Below are 17,614 nucleotides of genomic sequence, written 5' to 3' on the forward strand. Positions count from 1 at the left end.
TCTACTAGCTTCTGTATTAATTCAAACTGAATATAAATAGTGATCGTTCTGTCCCCTAAACAGCACTAAAATACTGTTCTTTCTTCATTTTTCTATGTCGTTCTATAGGTCTTAATAATTTTAATAAAGAATTTTAAACAAGCTACCATATATTTGAGCTTGAATTGAGTAGCTGTGAAACAGTTCAGGAAACAAAACTTTTCTTTTGTAACTGTTAAAATTTAAACTCTTAAAACATTTTACTCTGATTAGAACAAGTGGAAGGGTCCTTTGATGCAGTTGAATAATTCATTTTTGTTTTGTGGTTTTGGTCTTCTTTGAGTCTCAGAAGCTTTTTATTGTTGTTTTGGTTCTTAAACTCGCCTTAGACAAAATAAGGCAATAGGTGTCTAAGAGACATGAGCATCCTTGAACAGAGAATGAATTTTCTCATGCTGTAGCATAAACTGACTTCTTTTCCTCCATAACACCCTCACAGTTTGGGTGTTACGAGATGATTTCTGTGGTTTCACAGGTTTTATATTTGTCTTAAAGCAGTATCCTTCATTCTTTGGAAGTTAGTGTGGATGCACTACTTATACCCACTTCAAAGTCAGAGTATGTATTAAATTCTTGTGGTAATTTCCTTTATCTGCAGTTGAGGAAATGCCAAATAGCTGCATCTCCACGTATGAGATTTTGATCTTTTTGATTTTGTGTGAGGTTTTGTCTCACAGCTGTTGTCCATATAGCGGCAAATAAAACCTGTTTCTGCACTGTAAATTTCAACTTTCCCTTCTTCACTCTGCGTTTCAGTGTGCCTGTTTGAATGATTGTAGTAGTAACCCATTTGAAATGTAGTTAAAGCTTATGCTGTCCCTCTTACTCCACAGGATCTTGCAGAACCTTCCTTCTGAAAGTCTTGTCATGTTACATGATTAAATACATACAGAGAAAGTACAGAAAGTAAGCTTTGTCCCTTTCTGTGGTGGGAACAAAGTGTCTTTTTAGTAGTTGTATCATCTGTAGAATAGAAAATGAAAACCATGAACTGATAGAAATTCAAGCAAAATTTTAGGTAGCAGAGTGTTTTTGGGGAATGTTTGTGGGTAACATCCTTTCTTTGCCTGATATGTTATACGATGTTAGATAGTTGCAGGTGATCTCTTCTGGTGTAACTTTTGAGGTATAACATCTTCAGCTGGGTTGTCAGTTCTGTGTCCTCTAATTTGATCTTTAAGGTCCTCTATTCATGCAAATAACTAGACCTTATCCTTTGTAATTTCTGAAATCTAGAAATATCACAGTCCAAGCTGACATGCTGGTGATTTCTGGTGACATTTATTTATGCCCTGTGTGACTAATTTCGTGCAGGATGCTGTCGAGGTATGGAACATGCCTACGCTTGCACTGTTCTGTGAGTCATGGGCATTTGACAGCTCAAGGGTCTAAGAACTTCCCGATGTGTAAATGATGTAGGACACATGCAAAATTACCTGAGAACCAAACAGTGGTTCTGCAGGCAACAATCATTTGGATAGTTACAAGTAATGTCAGGAGCAAATGGGTTTGCATCAAACAAAAATTCCCAGTAAATGAACTTCCTAAAACTCAAGACTAGGGATTTCTCTCCATGCTCCCCTCAGCAAACTAACCGTATAATTAATACCAAAAAGAAACCTTAAGTTCCCTTGTCATTAATAAATACAATGTAGTTTTCCAATAAACGTTAGCAGCTCTTCAAAGGTTTAGGTATCTTGGGACCCATTTCAGCCATCAGAGGCTCCTTGCTGCTTGTTTTTTGGCATCAGCTGTGTCACCTTTGAGCTGTCTGGGGCTCAAGTGGAAGACTGGTTCATGGAATTTACAAGTTAACACTGTTTTCTAGTGTAGGAAAACCAGTAGAGATTGTGAGTCTTAAGTTCTGATATGCATTTAAATGGTGGGTTAAATCTCTTCCAGTGTTCCTGTTCCTTAGCAGAGGTGCCTGTTCAGGATGTGAATTTGCTCGTTTGTCATCCTGCTCTACAGTTGGCCATATTAATCAAAATCACCACTGATTTGCTTTAGTATACAAAGCTGTGAACTTCTGCATCTTAGGACAGATCTGCATGGTGTCCAACTTCTTGTTTCAGGACTAACTTCTTCAGTTGTCCCAGCTTTAGCCACCTCTAAACATCTGCGTATTTACCTTGCATAGCCCTATGTTTCTGAGTTTAGAGGACCTAATAGGTTCTATAGCGCTACTTCTTTCTTTAAAATAAAAGTGTTTACTGACTTTTGTTGGATTGCATGTCTTGCACTCTGTCCCCTCACTTGCCACAAAAATTTTTCAGTCTTGAGTGTAAAATGGCATTTAACATCTGAATAAGAAGTCAACCTCTTTATGAAAGTTTTTGTGCGATGAATAAGATACTGTGCTTGCATAAATATTAATCAAACCCTGTAAATTGCTGTTTGCTTATATAGTATGAATATTATTATTTGAAAAAATGCAAATTTGTTTTGAAACCAAACCTGTTTTTCTTGCCTACATTTCAGTCAGAACTAAGACATGGTCCGTTTTACTATATGAAGCAGCCACTCACCACAGACCCTGTTGATGTTGTACCACAGGATGGACGGAATGATTTCTATTGCTGGGTTTGTCATCGGGAAGGCCAAGTCCTCTGCTGTGAACTCTGTCCTCGGGTTTATCATGCTAAGTGTCTGAAACTGACAGCGGAACCAGAGGGGGATTGGTTTTGCCCAGAATGTGAGGTTAGTTTGATATAAGGAGCAGATTTCTTTCTTGTTTGTGGGATATAAGCAGCTTTTTTTTGCGTTCTGAAATGTTTCTGGTTTATTCGTGCGTTGCCTCTTGGTAAAGATACCAGAAGAAGTTTTATCAGAAGAGGAGGCTTCCATTGCTGTAGAAAACATTCTGCAGTTTTCATTAATTTATTAACTTGTGCTTCTTCTAGTGGGCTGATGAGCTCTGCAGCAGTGCAGAAAAAAATTGCACTATAGGGTCCACATGTAGAAGTGGGTATCTTATTGCTATTTTTTTCCTGCAGAGCTAAGGAAGAATTTAATCTTTGCTCTCCAATCATTCCTGGGAAAAGAGTACTTAACATCAAAGTACCTTAAATGAAAGCAAATTGATTTATCACCAGTCTTCGGTCATTTATTGTATTAGAGCCCAGGTGGCATTCTCACTTGTTCACTGCTGTGAACCTGCATTGTATTTGGGAATTTTATGTGTTCACACATTCACTTTTTGAAGATGGTGGATAATTTTTTTGTCTTTTCCCCTTTTTTGTCTGTCTTCTGAGGTACTATTATTGCATCACGGGTAATGTTTTCTGTATTATAAGATAGTTATTATTTTCCATTTCAGTGAGAAGAATTAGCTAGAAATGTTTGCTGACAAAATATTTTTTAATCTTAACTTTTAGAAAATCACAGTTGCAGAATGCATAGAAACACAGAGTAAAGCTATGACAATGCTCACCATTGAACAGCTATCATATTTACTGAAGTTTGCACTACAGAAAATGAAACAGCCAGGGGTAAGGAAGAATTTTTTTTAATGCTTGATTTCTATGTGTGCCATAGTCCTGTGCTGTCTGCCACCTGTCTAGCACAGACAGATATTTTAAGCTGTATATACTGGTCTGGAGTGCATTTAAAGTGTAATATTTTGATGTAACTTCTGGATGTAGTTTCCGTAGATGTAATGAAAATATAATGTGGCTTTTCAATGGGCTATGGGGGTTTCTCACTCATCAAAAGCAGACAGTGCTGCCTCTGAGGTACAAGGGGAATGAGCAGACGTGATCCCATACCAATATAGTTCAGTGAGCAGGAACCTTGGGCACAGGTACTGTTAGGTGAAATCTTGTGCTGTGAACTTCCATGCAACAGGAGATTGCTGTTCTACAAATGTTTATCATCGAGGCAAAGTTGGGTTTTCGTCCAGCTTGTACCTATCTCCATATGTTTGTCTTAGATTCCATTCTCAAAATCACTGTGCCTCAAAGTTTTGGCTGTTCCAGTCATTCAGACTCACTTCTAAGTTTCAACAATTCTGGCCAGTTGTTCTCTGCCATGCAAGCATTTCCTAGTTTTCACATGTGTGAAGAAAACAGAAAAAAAAAAATAAAATATGATGAATTAACAAGGGTTATCTTAACTCCTGTTGCCTTCTCGTTCCTGTATGTAAGGTACAGGGAGAGTGTTTCTATGCCTGCAGTGCAGTAGTAAAATATGTTGGGAAAACCAGATGTGCAGAATCATGGGCTCCCTGCAACTTTGATCTCTCTGTGATAAGTATTCTAGCAGAACAATAGTGGCATTTTCTGGAAAGATTGTTCTTAAGAAATGAGAGATTTTGGCTATTGGAATCAGTTTAGTCTGGTAAACATCCTCTCATTAGATGGAACCATTACATTCTTAAGTGCTGCTTTTCAGAAGAGTGTCAGTGTTTGTTTATATTGAATTCAGAAAGTGTTTTGAAAATATCCTTAGAAACTTAATGAATGTTATTGAGATGTTTTTGCCTTTTAGGTATTTTACTAACAACCTGTTGTTTTGGTACCTCAGTACTCTAATTGTTGTCTTTGAAGAACTGCAGTCCTTCCACATTAGCAGTGTGATTTAATCCCACTGATTAAAGTTCGAATGTGTTTGCATTACCAAGCCCACATTGTTTTGAAAGTTATGGTTCTAATGAGAGTCTGAAAAAGAATTACTTAGGAATCTGGCGAATTGGAAATTTGGTGTCTTTATTCTGCTAAAAACTGTTGAGCCTCATCTGATACTCCTTACAAAAAAAGCCCTACTGTAAATAAGAAATCTATTTTACAAACCCCCTAACTTCTACAATTCATTATTTCCAGCACATGAAAAATCAGTTAAATGAGACCTCTTAGTTCCCTTGTTCTGCCAGTATTTTATTAATTCACAAAATTTTATAATTACCTTTAAAGAATTTTCTCTGATGTGCCAGTTGGAAGTAGTATTAGAAAAAGAACGAGTTCTGTGTCATTGATGAAACTGTTCAGTATTAATAAGCAGTGTGATTTTGATTTTTTTTATTCCTAACAGACAGAGCCATTTCAAAAGCCAGTTTCACTGGATCAACACCCAGATTATGCAGAATATATCTTTCATCCAATGGACCTTTGTACATTAGAGAAGGTTTGTATTAAGCAAAGGGAAGAAGTTTACTTGAGTTTGATCGCTATCGTTAAGATTTCAGGAATGTTTGGTGGGAGGGGGAGAGAGGTGAATATTTCCGTATTAATTCTTAACTTTTTTCTTTACAGAATGTTAAAAAGAAAATGTACGGTTGCACTGAAGCATTTTTGGCTGATGCCAAATGGATTTTGCACAACTGCATTATTTACAATGGGGGCAAGTATTAATACGTACTTATGTCCTCAAATATGAACATTTGTAATAGTTAAAGTTGTAGGGCAATTTGTAGGCTTCGGGTTGGCAAGTGCTGAAAGTATCTACCTGTTAATGACCATAGTGCCTAAACTTTCTAATGGCTGGCATATGTAAAACCGTAGGACCAAATGCAGCTCATATTGTCACTTGCTCATTGCACCTTTAAAAGAATTTCAAAAAAGTGAATTATCACGTGGTTTGGGTTGGAAGGGACTTTAAAGATCATCTGATTCCTGTATGGCACCGTATAGGAGACCTAACTGAGGAGATGATACAGCATGATCTTCACTAAAAGAGTACAGTGGTGGTGGGCAGGCTGCAGCAGGCTTCAAGAGCTTTAGAGATTGTTGCAGTGTTACTTTAAGAAGAAAAGTGCCTGCCTTCTGCTTTTGCAAGGATGTAAATTGATGTTTTGCAAGTTCATACATACCTGTTTTACATGATCTTTTTAGATGTTCTCTGTTGTCTTTAATGTTCACTTTTAAAACTAAAACCTGTTGATTTTATCATAATTGCAGCATAACAGTTTTCTTGGTTAAAGCGTTTTATTGTTTCCTCAGGAAATCACAAATTGACACAAACAGCAAAAGTCATCATCAAAATCTGTGAGCATGAGGTATGTGTGTCCCGATTAATGTGATTGTTTTGTGTTCTTAAAGTGTTCCATGTGTTTGTGAGTGAAATAATATATGTTTTCTAATGTGTGCATTGAATAACTATAATTTTGGTAGGCTTTCTTACATTTAGACATGCATGTCCACGGCCTGCAGAATGGCTTTTGGCAATGACGTGGCTAATGTGTCTTCCACTAAGACATTAAGATAGTCGCTATCTATAATTAAGACTTGCTGGGGGGAGGGAATAGAAGAAAATGGACATCTAGATTCTGCATGAAGACACCTGTCTTTAAAAATGAACATTTGGAGTTGGAAAAGGAGACCTATATCTTCTGATTCATACAACATTAAGCAAAGGTTATATGTTTTTTGATTGGAGTATATGTCAGTCGCATATAATATGAAGAGGGATGGAAAATGTGACTGATTTATAAACTGGAATGCATACTTTACAGGTGTGATAGGTCACTGTTAATACAGTATTGATTTAACAGCAAGTAAATGTTGATTTATGAACACAAATTGGTGGGAAAATGATGATAGCGAACTAGATGTTACTATACTAGCCTACTAATTGCACTTTGGACTCATTATGCTTTTTGGTGACTGTTTGCTTTTTCTTTTCAGATGAATGAAATTGAAGTATGTCCGGAATGTTATTTAGCTGCTTGCCAAAAACGAGAAAATTGGTTTTGCGAGCCTTGTGTAAGTTAAGGATTTTACTAGTCTAGCTAATATGTTAAACTAGTAGTTCTTACTTGACTGATGCTTGTTATCCCCTTTTTGTTTTAAACCTCTGATGGTTACTGAGTCGAGGAAAGCTGCTGTGGTTTACCAGGTAGCTTGTGCTTGCGCATCGTGCTCTTTGTGGAGTCAGACTGTCTTAAGATGTCTAGCTGTAAGATTGCATGCTTTTACAAAAGGGTTGTTTCAGTCAGAAATAACTACAAAGGGCATCAGCAACCAGCTGACGACTTCTCTATTCTCAAAAGTAAAATATCTGCTCCTGGGTCATCTGTGCTTGCATGTAATACTTGCACTCGGGGTAAGACTTCTGAATTGTGAATGTCTCTGCAGGTGTGGATCTGAGAATTTAGACGTGATTTTTCTTTCATGGTCTATTAACAGGTTGTCTATTTTCTGGTTCTTTTTAGTACTGCACCGAACTTGGGAAGGCACCTTAAGATTCTTAAGTAGAAGTGTATAATCCAAAAGTTCTCTCTTAAACTTAAGTCATGTTGTTTATCAGATTAGAAGGTAATACTACTTGTAGTCTCTTACTGTGTGTTCTGCCTCTTTCTCTAGAGCAATCCTCACCCTTTGGTCTGGGCTAAACTCAAAGGCTTTCCATTCTGGCCTGCTAAAGCACTGAGGGATAAAGATGGGCAAGTTGATGCCCGTTTCTTTGGCCAACATGACAGGTGGGAATTTAACCAAAGGATGTCTTGGACTGTACTTACAAAATTCTTGTTTTAATTTAGTGATCTTAGACTTTTTGGATCACGTCTTTTGAACCTTGACTGTAATAAACTATGTAACACTGTAGCATACACAGTCTTAGTTTCTTACATGATGCCTGCAGAATGTAAGTCACGTTTGTAAGATTCATACATATATAATCTCAGAGAATATGCAAGTTAACTTCTGTGTCTGGTTTTGTGCTGCAGGGAACTTAGTTCTTAAAGGTCGAAGAGGCCAATAAAGTTGTGTATGTTGTCTAGACACTAAGAGAAAAGATTTAAAAAATACAGAAAAAATAATCTGTGGTGAAAGCGCTAGTTTTGCTCTGAGTTTTCTGTATTTATGAACTCTACGTGAAAGAAAGTCATGATGAATATGAATTGATTTCTCATGAACTGAAAATATAAATGTATACAGTTACAAAAACATGCTGTTCCAAACCCTGTAAAGGGCCATGAAATAACTAAATTAAATTAATTAAAACTGTATTTTAGTATCTTGGAAAGGATGGGTTTAGAGTCTGCCTCATTTCATTATAAAAAAAATCCGTCCAGTTCTTGTTGACATAACTTTTCCTGGTGTTGAGGAGTTTAATCGCCCTGATATGGGGTGTAAAATAGAATATAATGTTTTTAAGAATGTGCTTGTGAAATCTTTTTTTTCTGTCCTGCTTTTTATGGTTTTCTGATAACTATGGCAGATGGAATGACTGTTAAGGTATGGTTTTCTTGCAGCTGGGTAGGCTGGTCTTATTAGGAATATTTTTGTCACATTTGACTAGTATTTATTTATATTGCGTGTGTTACTGGGTAGAGGAAAATAAGCTACTATAACCTAAGGCTTACAATTTACTAAGCAAAACTAAGCACAGAAAAAAGGAGATAGTCTTTTGAAATGTTCGGAGGTGTGCTATCTTTATGATTAGGCTAAAATAAATCAGTATGTGCGCAAAAGTTGCCAATGTCAATCCACAGTGTGAAAAGTAGTTATATTATCTTTTATTTTTCTGTTTTAAATATAGGGCCTGGGTTCCAATAAATAATTGCTACCTCATGTCTAAAGAAATTCCTTTTTCTGTGAAAAAGACTAAAAGCATCTTCAATAGTGCAATGCAAGAAATGGAGGTTTATGTTGATAACATTCGTAGAAAATTTGGAGTATTTAATTACGCACCTTTCCGGACACCATATACTCCCAACAATCAATACCAAATGTTGTTAGACCCTTCAAACCCGACTGCTGGAACTGCAAAGACAGACAAACAAGAGAAAATCAAACTGAACTTTGACATGACAGCGTCACCCAAGATTCTAATGAGCAAGTCTATGCTGAGCAGTAGTACTGGTCGCAGGATTTCGTTGACAGATATGCCACGGTCACCAATGAGTACAAACTCGTCAGTTCACACTGGATCTGATGTTGAACAGGATGCAGATAAAAAGGCAACTTCCAGTCATTTTAGTGCCAGTGAAGAATCCATGGACTTTATTGAGAAAAATACAGGTAAAAGAAAAGGGGGTGCAGGACTTTGCATTTGGTTAATGGACTGGGTTTATTCCATGTACTTTTTAAAGACAGGGTGTGTGATGACTCATTTTATGAAGAAATTTTAGAAAAAAGGTCATAGATAAGAAATAACAGTCTGTCACATTGAGAAAGAAAAGTAATCTCGATAAGCAGCCAGACCCTTCGGTTTAAATAGCATGAAATAGTTGTAACTATGAGGATGAATGGAGAGTGGAAGTAAATACAAGAAGAGTTAGAATTATCATGATTAGGAGGTATTCTATTTAAAATAAGATAGCTCTTTTTCAAGGCAATGAGTTTAATTTTCAGTGTTCCCAACTGAGTAACTAAAATATGATAAAACTACAGTTCCATGGGTGAAGTGGGTAAAGACAAAAAGGACTGTAGAGTAGGGAATTTGGACTTCTTGGACCTATAATGTAGTCAAAGGCTACACTACCTAATTTTGAGGCACTCGGGCAAACTACTTAATCTTACTTTTTTCATATCTAAGAGAAAGCTCACCACTATCTGAAAGAAATGATGCAGTAAATTAGAGTGAATTAGAAGTTTTTGTGAAAGGATGTCTTTGTGTAGAGAACTAAAGCAATGTGTTTTGTTGCGATTTGTAGATAAAATGCTGTTATTTATTCATTATAATCTTATTCTTTCTAGCCACTAAAGGCTAGGCTGTGAAACTACCTTTGAGTATGAAAATGTCTTGTGATATGATCCTGACCATCTTAAGAACATGATGGCAAAGTAACTGTATGAATTTAAATATATGAAAATACTTAGATTTTTTTCAGTAGAATAACATGTTGAAGGGAATAATTCACTTTATACATTGTCATGTATTTATGTGTGTACAGCTCTTATACATAAGGTGTAGCTAACAGGTACTATTTTGTGTCTTAAAATATAGAACTTTTATTATACCACATTAATTCTTAATAGCAGTGGAGGTAGTAACAGAAAGTCACATTATAGCTATTTCGTCAGATGAAGATAAAAGAAGATGACAGATGTTATCCTGTTACTTTGGATTTTGATTATCATAGCAGTTCTGGGGAGTTTTTCTAACTTTTCCTCAGGCCTTACTGTCCTCTCTCCTAACACATAGAAATGCTGGATTGGATTTAGCAGCAGTTAAACCAGAATATTCGGTTTCCCACCTGGCTTTTCTACCTGTATATTGTTACCAATGCTAATTTTTGTAACATTTACTTTATGTATATATAAGCTTAGATGTCCTGTTACTGGAATCTGTGTGTTTCCATTCAAATGTAAATTAAATTACTTGTTTGCTGTAAAAAGTAATTCAAGTAGTATGACTGCTCTATCCTTAGACATTATGATTTTATTTGGATGCTTCTGTTTTGTATTTTCAGTGATGTGTAGAAAATAACTTGGAAAAAAGTTACTGAAACAGCAATTGGCCTGACTATATAGCTGCAATAAAATTATTTTCCTTACAATTTCTTTCTTTATTAAACTAAAATTAAAGGGATAGTTGTAACTTACAATGGAGGTATAACACAGTGTTGAAGTTATTTAATAAAAATCCTTCCCCTGCTTGTGTAGGCTTAAAAACTGTTTTGTCCCAGTACGTATGGCTTTGTTGCGATTATTTTTAAATCTTTCTTTATGAATTTTGTACTTTTTCAGCTTCTCCAGCACCAACAAGAACGGGACAAGCAGGGAGCTTGTCAGGCAGCCCCAAACCTTTCTCTCCTCAAGCATCAACGCCAATTTCTTCTAAGCAAGAAAGAACTTCCACTCCAGGAAGCATTCTGAATCTTAATCTTGGTTAGTCTTAACTTTGACAATCTAGTACTGTGATCGCTGAGTATGTTAGAGTGGTGTTGGTGCAACATAGTGTGAACAAACTTGCTTGTATGTGGCTCTAAATGAACAAAGGGCTTTAAATGAAATGAGGCATGTATGCAATTATTTTTGGATCAACTATGCTGTTCTTTTTTTGTTTTATAAATGAAAGTTCCTGCTATTGTTTCTTCTTGTTGATGAAAGGAAGTAGTTAAAGGGTGATTTTTTTTTTTTCAGCTGAACTATACAAATGAATGTTATAAAGAGTAGGTAGATTTCTAAAGATTCTAATTACATGAACATTGCTGCTCTTCACCCCTCAGTCTCTCAAGTGAATTGCTGGCAAGGTTTTCCTTTGGTCTTTAGGGTTTAGGATTTACTAGGGCTTCTTCTCTCTTGCTGCCTTCACATCACCTCCTCACTGACCATCCCTCTCTAGGGAGATAGATGGATGAAAGGAATTAGCGGATGTTTAAAAAATACCTAGAAGTAAATTTTGGGATTCTGGAATTTTGAAAGATGGATTAGGTAAGTACTAAGCTGGTAAAATAGTTCTCAAAGTCAGACAAGTGTAAATCGGTTTCCTCAGTCACACTTTGTTCCTGTGAGTATTCTGATTCAGTTCTGCCTATTTTGTACCTCCATGTGACATTGCATGGAGAAACAGGGTTCTCCCCCTTGGTGTTGGCCAAATACTTCAGGAGGGCTTGGGCTCAAATGCTTAATTAATGTTTTCAGTGACTTACAGGCATTCTGATTCTGGATCCAAGCTGACAAGGTGTTTTTTTTTTTTTTCGGTGTGTTAATCTATCACCTTACTGTGTTGACAGTGCTTTTGGAAAAATGTTAAGAAATGTTAAGAAATCTGCAGTGCTGCAGTAGTTTGAGCCACAGGAGGGAGACATTAGCTGGAGCATAGAATATTTTGAATAAATAATGTGGATCGCAAAAGGTGATGTTATGATCCATAAAAGAACAGCTAGTAGAATATCAGTATATTCAAGTAGAATATCAATTATTTTTCGAGCTCTAGGGGAGTTTCCTTTGCTAGATATACTCTTTGGTGCTAGGAATGAAAATGGCAACCTTTCTTAATTTAATACTGGCAGCTGTGCCATAGATTCATTTGTGAATCCTGTGGGTTTCAGCTGTGAGTTACTGTGACTCATTGTCATGCATAATGCAAACAAGGTTTCTTCCTGGAAGTTCAGAAAACACTCTTCTGTACCTTGAGCAGCGTACTAGGGGTCTCCTTGATCGTCTTCCGATTCAGCAAGAAGGAAGGAAAAACAATGGAAATGAGCTGTCTGTTGTTACTGGGTGTGAATGAGCCATCAATACAGAGATTACTTGGAAAAAATACATATTCCAGATAATACAGGATCTGTCCTTGTTTAACAGAGGCAGAAAAGATGAAACAGGTTTCACCAAGTAAGGAGTGAAAATGTTCTAATTGGTAATGAGAAAGATAGACTTTCAAGATGAGAACTTGAAGATTTCTCCACAATAGGCTTGTTTGCCCTTTGTTTTCCTTTTACTAATACTTTGACGTTAATGAGACAGATGGGAAATCCAGATCTCTGAGACCTTCTTGTAAGTTAGATAGAGAAATCTGGATTGCAAGACTTCTTTCATATATTAATACATAGGGCTCCCTGGTGAGGTGTTAATGTCTTAACTTCACCCGTTCTCCATTTTTTTTAGTGTCTCAACTTCACTCGTTCTCCATTTTTTCTTCATTCTGTATTCTGCCATGTAGTTAACTAATTCTGTGAAGGCCTTACATTGAATTCTGTGGGTGATACAACCACTGCTGCTGTGCAGTTTCTGTGGATTAGGCGTCATAGTTAGCACGGGAAGAAGAAACCTAATTTAGTAAACATTTCTAATACAAGGAACACATTTTTTATAAGTACTTAATTGCCTTAGTACTTTCACTTTTACTTTCAAGATTTACACTGCCCTGAAAGTGGTAGAGTTCATGTTATGTTTAGTCTCTTCCAGTATGAATGTATAACATGGGAGTGTGAAATTCAGTATTACTGTCAAGGCTGTTTCAGGGGGACTAGAAAGGACAATTTGGATGGCATTTGTGTGTGCTATAATGCATGTGTTACAAACCAGGATGGTTCGAATTGTAGCCTGTATATTTAGCTTGTGGGATTGCACCACAGAAGTTGCTGCCTCTTTCTAGGAAGAGATGAGGAGCGGCTATTTTAGCAGTAAACAGTAAAACTGAGTGAATACTTGAATGGTTCCTTCTGTACCTGCTCTGTCTATAATACAGATTCTCATTGCAGGAGGTAGAGTGGCTAAGCCTCATAGAGACAATTGTACTGTTGAAGTGGAGTTATTTGCTACTATATTACATTCCACTATTTTAAATGTGGAATGTACCTCAGTATTAAATTCAAACTTGTCAGAGGAATCGCTGGCTCAGCCCTTTATAGATATTTTGCTTTTCTGTGAGTTGTGCATCAACAAAAAGCATTTTGTAAATATTTGAGGACTGGCTTTTTTGATCCCAATTCTTCTCTCCATTCCTTCCCCCTTCTTCTTGTCCCCTTCCCCATTCTCCAAACAAACGGGTAATTCCAGACTGGTTTGGTGCCCTGAGGACTAATGCAGTATCAGCACTGCTGGCAAAGAGTGAAGGACAAGACTATGGGACAGAAATATAATCTGAAACTGAAAATTGGAAGCCAAAAGGGGAAACTTAGTTGCTAAGAGTTTTGGCTTTAGCACTGAGTGCTACACTGTTTGCAGACAGAGCTGTATGTTTCACAGTGAAAATTCTCTAGGTGTATAGGAGAACTCGCGAAGATTTTGCTGACACATGTTGAGAATTTTATTATTTTATCTTCAATTAATAAATTTATCTAGTGTAATCACATTTTCATTTCCATTCTTATGAGACATCTTTTGAATTTTAAATGGTGGCTATAAGGATTTTTTTTCTTATTCTTTATTTCATATTCTTTGAAAATATTGCTACTACTAGGAAGTAACAGCAGTAACTTACTAGAAGAGCTGTCAGACAGCCTGCAGACTAGAGTGATGGTTTCTTGATAAATTTACGTTGACAGAGAAAATGTCCACATAATAAATGCAAACTTTTTGCATGTGAAGTATGTACCAGCAGAGAGGAAGTACCCATTTTTTGTAGTAATTTTAGAAGTATTACTTAGCCCACAATTATAAAAGAAGTGAAATATGTTTCAGATTGTTTGCACTGTTACTCAGTGAAATTTGTCTTATCTGGGTTGCTCTTTTCTTTTGGTAAAATATTTTTCTTTTTCTAGATCGTAGCAAAGCTGAGATGGATCTGAAAGAGTTGAGTGAGTCAGTCCAACAGCAGACCACTCCTGTGCAACTAATTTCACCAAAACGACAGATACGTAGTAGGTTCCAGCTTAATCTGGACAAGACAATAGAGAGTTGTAAAGCACAACTTGGTAAGTATACCTCAAGAATACAGTGGACATCTGAAGGATACACTTGAGGAAATTCTGAATTGGGGTTTAAAAAAAGTTTTCAATTAGTAGAACCTTAAATATTTTATGCATTAAAACAAGAGTAGAGGATGTTTGAGCTCTGAGGCAAGTAGAATGCACTGAACTAGCTTACTTGAAAATACAGATTTTTGTCAAAAAGCTTTCTTCTTTTAATCTGTTTTTGTACCATTCTGTTGTAGGTAGTGTGACAGAATTACAGTCTTAATATTTGCTTTGTACACTTAATTAAAGACTTTCTAGGTAATAAAAATTGAGAGATTCTCTTTGCAAAACTTACGTAGTGCTAAACTGATGCTGCAAACATACATGTAAGTGACTTTAATCATGTGAACAGTGTTACTCATTTTAAGGTGGTTGAACAAAACAGCTTGCAGGTAGTGGAAAAAAAGCACTGAAAGGAGGGATGTTGAACGAAATTAAAATATGAACTGGAATATGTGGATGGTTATTCTTACACATTCTAGTTCTGAGATAGGAAAATGTTCATAGCTTAAGGACTGACAGTTAAGATAATGGTATGTATGCCCTTTGTTCCAGTATATAGAGTGTTTTTTTAGGCAATGTCAGTCAGTCTGATGTCAGCATGGAATGTACTTTCCTCCCCACAATTAGGAATAAATGAAATATCTGAAGCTGTTTATACTGCAGTAGAACACAGTGACTCTGAAGATTCTGAAAAATCCGACACCAGTGACAGTGAATATAGTGATGAGGATCAGAAATCAAAGAATGATCAAGATGATGGAGAGGACAAGGAAGGGACGAGAAGCGACAAAGAATCATTGAGCTTGAAAAAAAAACCTAAGCCCCCATCACAGAGTGAAGACAAGGAGGAACTTAAAAGCACAAGTCCGGAAGTGGAGAAAACAGATGACCCAGTCAAAGAAAAGGCAATTACAGACACTGAAAAAGAATTTTCTGAAAAGGGAAAAAGTTTACAGCATCCTGCAAAAGAAAAACTGAAAGGTAAAGATGAAACAGACTCTCCAACAGTGCATCTAGGACTGGACTCTGATTCAGAGAGTGAACTTGTCATCGATCTAGGAGATGATCATTGTGGCCGTGAAGGGAGGAAAACCAAGAAAGAATCTAAAGAAACTCCTCCTAAACAAGATGGTAGGATGAAATTATTTCCTTCCTTTTTCTCTTCTGTTCTGTAGGGCTGCTGTCAGAGTTGTTACCTTTTTTTTGCATTAAGATAAACACAGCTGTAGTAAGTAAACAACCTTTAGGAATGATTTTTTCATTTTGTTGTGACTATGAAAATGGTCTTCACTCCCTATTATAGTTTCTGATTTAAATAAAATGTGTTTCATTGAGTTTCAGCAGTGTAGAACTATGAATATCTATAATATTTGTTCTGCGACAGCTGTAGAATTTACTTTGCAATTATTATAACTTTCAGTTGAATCTTTACATTTCTGTAGACCTCTCAAAATTGCAGATATTGAAGAAGCTGGAACTTACCAAATGTGCAAACTGCATGAGATGTCATTGAGATCGAAGTAAATGAATGTCAGCAATAATCAAAAACAGCTAAATCGCGTGTATTGCCCCTGAGACATTGTCCCTTGTTTCTGTTTGTTGCTAAAAGAGGAATGCAATCTCAATTGATAAGTAAAGTCTTTTGCTGAGCTTGTTCTGCATGTTAGATTTTTGCCAAAAAAAAAAGAGGACACCAGACGTAAGGGTTAGATTGAAAAATATTTTATTCTTTGTATCTTTCTTTTCTTGTCTATATTTGGTAGCGTGTTGACCCAATCATTTTATTTAAAACAATGTTTTCAATAAGTTTAACTAAGCATACTTTAGAAGACAACTTAATGCATCTGAATTTAGAATCTTGAAATGGTATTTAATAGATAAACGTTATTATGAGATAATCAAGGAAATAGGCTTATAAACTAAAAATAATTGTAATTTTGGGGAGTTTTTATATTGGCTGATTCTTGTTTTATTTAAAAATCTATCAAGCAGGGCAGCCCTTTTTTTAGAACAACTGAATCATGTATTATGAGTGTCCTAGTGGTGGTTGAAATAATAAATAATCCTAAAATTTTACTTTGCTATGGAGGCAAAAGAACAATATATATTGTGGGAGAAATTAAAAGTAGGTTTAAATACTTATCTGTAGACACCAATACGAATTTATTTTAGACATAGTATGTGTCCTATCTGTGATTCCAATGCCCCTACCTTTACTTGTGGCTGGTCTAGAACAGAGATCTGGTGCTTGCAAGTCTGGAGGCCTTTGCCCCTTTCATTGAAACTTGTCAATTCATGAGCCTTCTCTTTCAGCTGGTTTTCCTGGCCACAGCTTTGGAAGAATTATCCAGTGCCTAAATTGATCAGATATGTGGAAGAGTCCGCTATAAACACAGAAGTGTTGAAGGTTTTTGAGTAAACATAGATATCATCAATACCCTGTATGTTTGGTTGTCAGTGCCAGTTAACCTTTGTTACAAAGTTTTGAGTATGCGATTCCTTCAGTTACTATTCAGTCATTGTTCCTTTTCAATGTATTTTTATCCTGAAAGAAATTGAGATGAGAGGTGTGAGTGATAAACCAGAAACATCCTAACAGATGTGTACCTCTCACATATCTTCTGAAGGAGGTCAGGCTTAATGGCTAGTGCTTCTGCATCACCACCAACTTCAGCTAGGCTGGAATGATTTCACTTGTAGACTATCAGTTACCTTTTGAGGAAAAGAATGCAAAGTAGACTGGAAGGTGCACGTGGCTTTTTTAAAACATTAGATGAAAAATCATGAATCGGATGTGTTGGGAAAAGCTGGCATCACATTTTATGTTTGTTTAGTTGCAGGTAAAACTCCGCCTTCCTCCAGTGCAAGCACCCAGCCTCTACCAGAAACTCCTGTACTTACTCGCTCTTCATCCCAGACTCCACCAGCTGGCGTGACAGCAACTACTAGTGCTTCTTCTACTGTTAGTGCTCCTTCTGCAGCCACGGGAAGCCCTGTGAAAAAGCAGAGGCCTCTGCTGCCTAAGGAAACTGCTCCTGCTGTGCAGCGTGTAGTGTGGAATTCCTCAAATAAATTTCAGACCTCTTCTCAGAAATGGCACATGCAGAAGGTGCAGAGGCAGCAGCAGCAGCAGAGCCAGCATTCTCAGTCCCAGCAACCTCAGTCCTCTCAAGGGACAAGATATCAGACAAGACAAGCAGTTAAAGGTATACACTTTCTAACTCAAATGTGCCTGTGATGCCATAATTCCCCAGTAGTGATCTCAGTGCTCCAAGGCTGCCCAACCAG

At 36.7% G+C, this 17,614-nt stretch overlaps 1 protein-coding gene across 1 annotated transcript in view; it reads left to right on the top strand.

The window, feature by feature from the left end:
• Window positions 1–17,614, top strand: part of ZMYND8 (zinc finger MYND-type containing 8) — a 53,630-nt gene that overhangs the window by 23,889 nt on the left and 12,127 nt on the right. Inside the window, exons 4-15 of the mRNA XM_069872090.1 lie at window positions 2,521–2,739; window positions 3,417–3,530; window positions 5,068–5,160; window positions 5,289–5,376; window positions 5,976–6,031; window positions 6,660–6,737; window positions 7,338–7,453; window positions 8,515–8,996; window positions 10,668–10,808; window positions 14,129–14,281; window positions 14,954–15,457; window positions 17,161–17,532. Coding sequence (XP_069728191.1) covers window positions 2,521–2,739; window positions 3,417–3,530; window positions 5,068–5,160; window positions 5,289–5,376; window positions 5,976–6,031; window positions 6,660–6,737; window positions 7,338–7,453; window positions 8,515–8,996; window positions 10,668–10,808; window positions 14,129–14,281; window positions 14,954–15,457; window positions 17,161–17,532 — 2,416 coding nt within the window. The remainder of the gene's footprint in view (window positions 1–2,520; window positions 2,740–3,416; window positions 3,531–5,067; window positions 5,161–5,288; window positions 5,377–5,975; window positions 6,032–6,659; window positions 6,738–7,337; window positions 7,454–8,514; window positions 8,997–10,667; window positions 10,809–14,128; window positions 14,282–14,953; window positions 15,458–17,160; window positions 17,533–17,614) is intronic.

Source organism: Phaenicophaeus curvirostris, chromosome 18 (genome assembly GCF_032191515.1).
Source record: "Phaenicophaeus curvirostris isolate KB17595 chromosome 18, BPBGC_Pcur_1.0, whole genome shotgun sequence".
Lineage (NCBI taxonomy): Eukaryota > Metazoa > Chordata > Aves > Cuculiformes > Cuculidae > Phaenicophaeus > Phaenicophaeus curvirostris.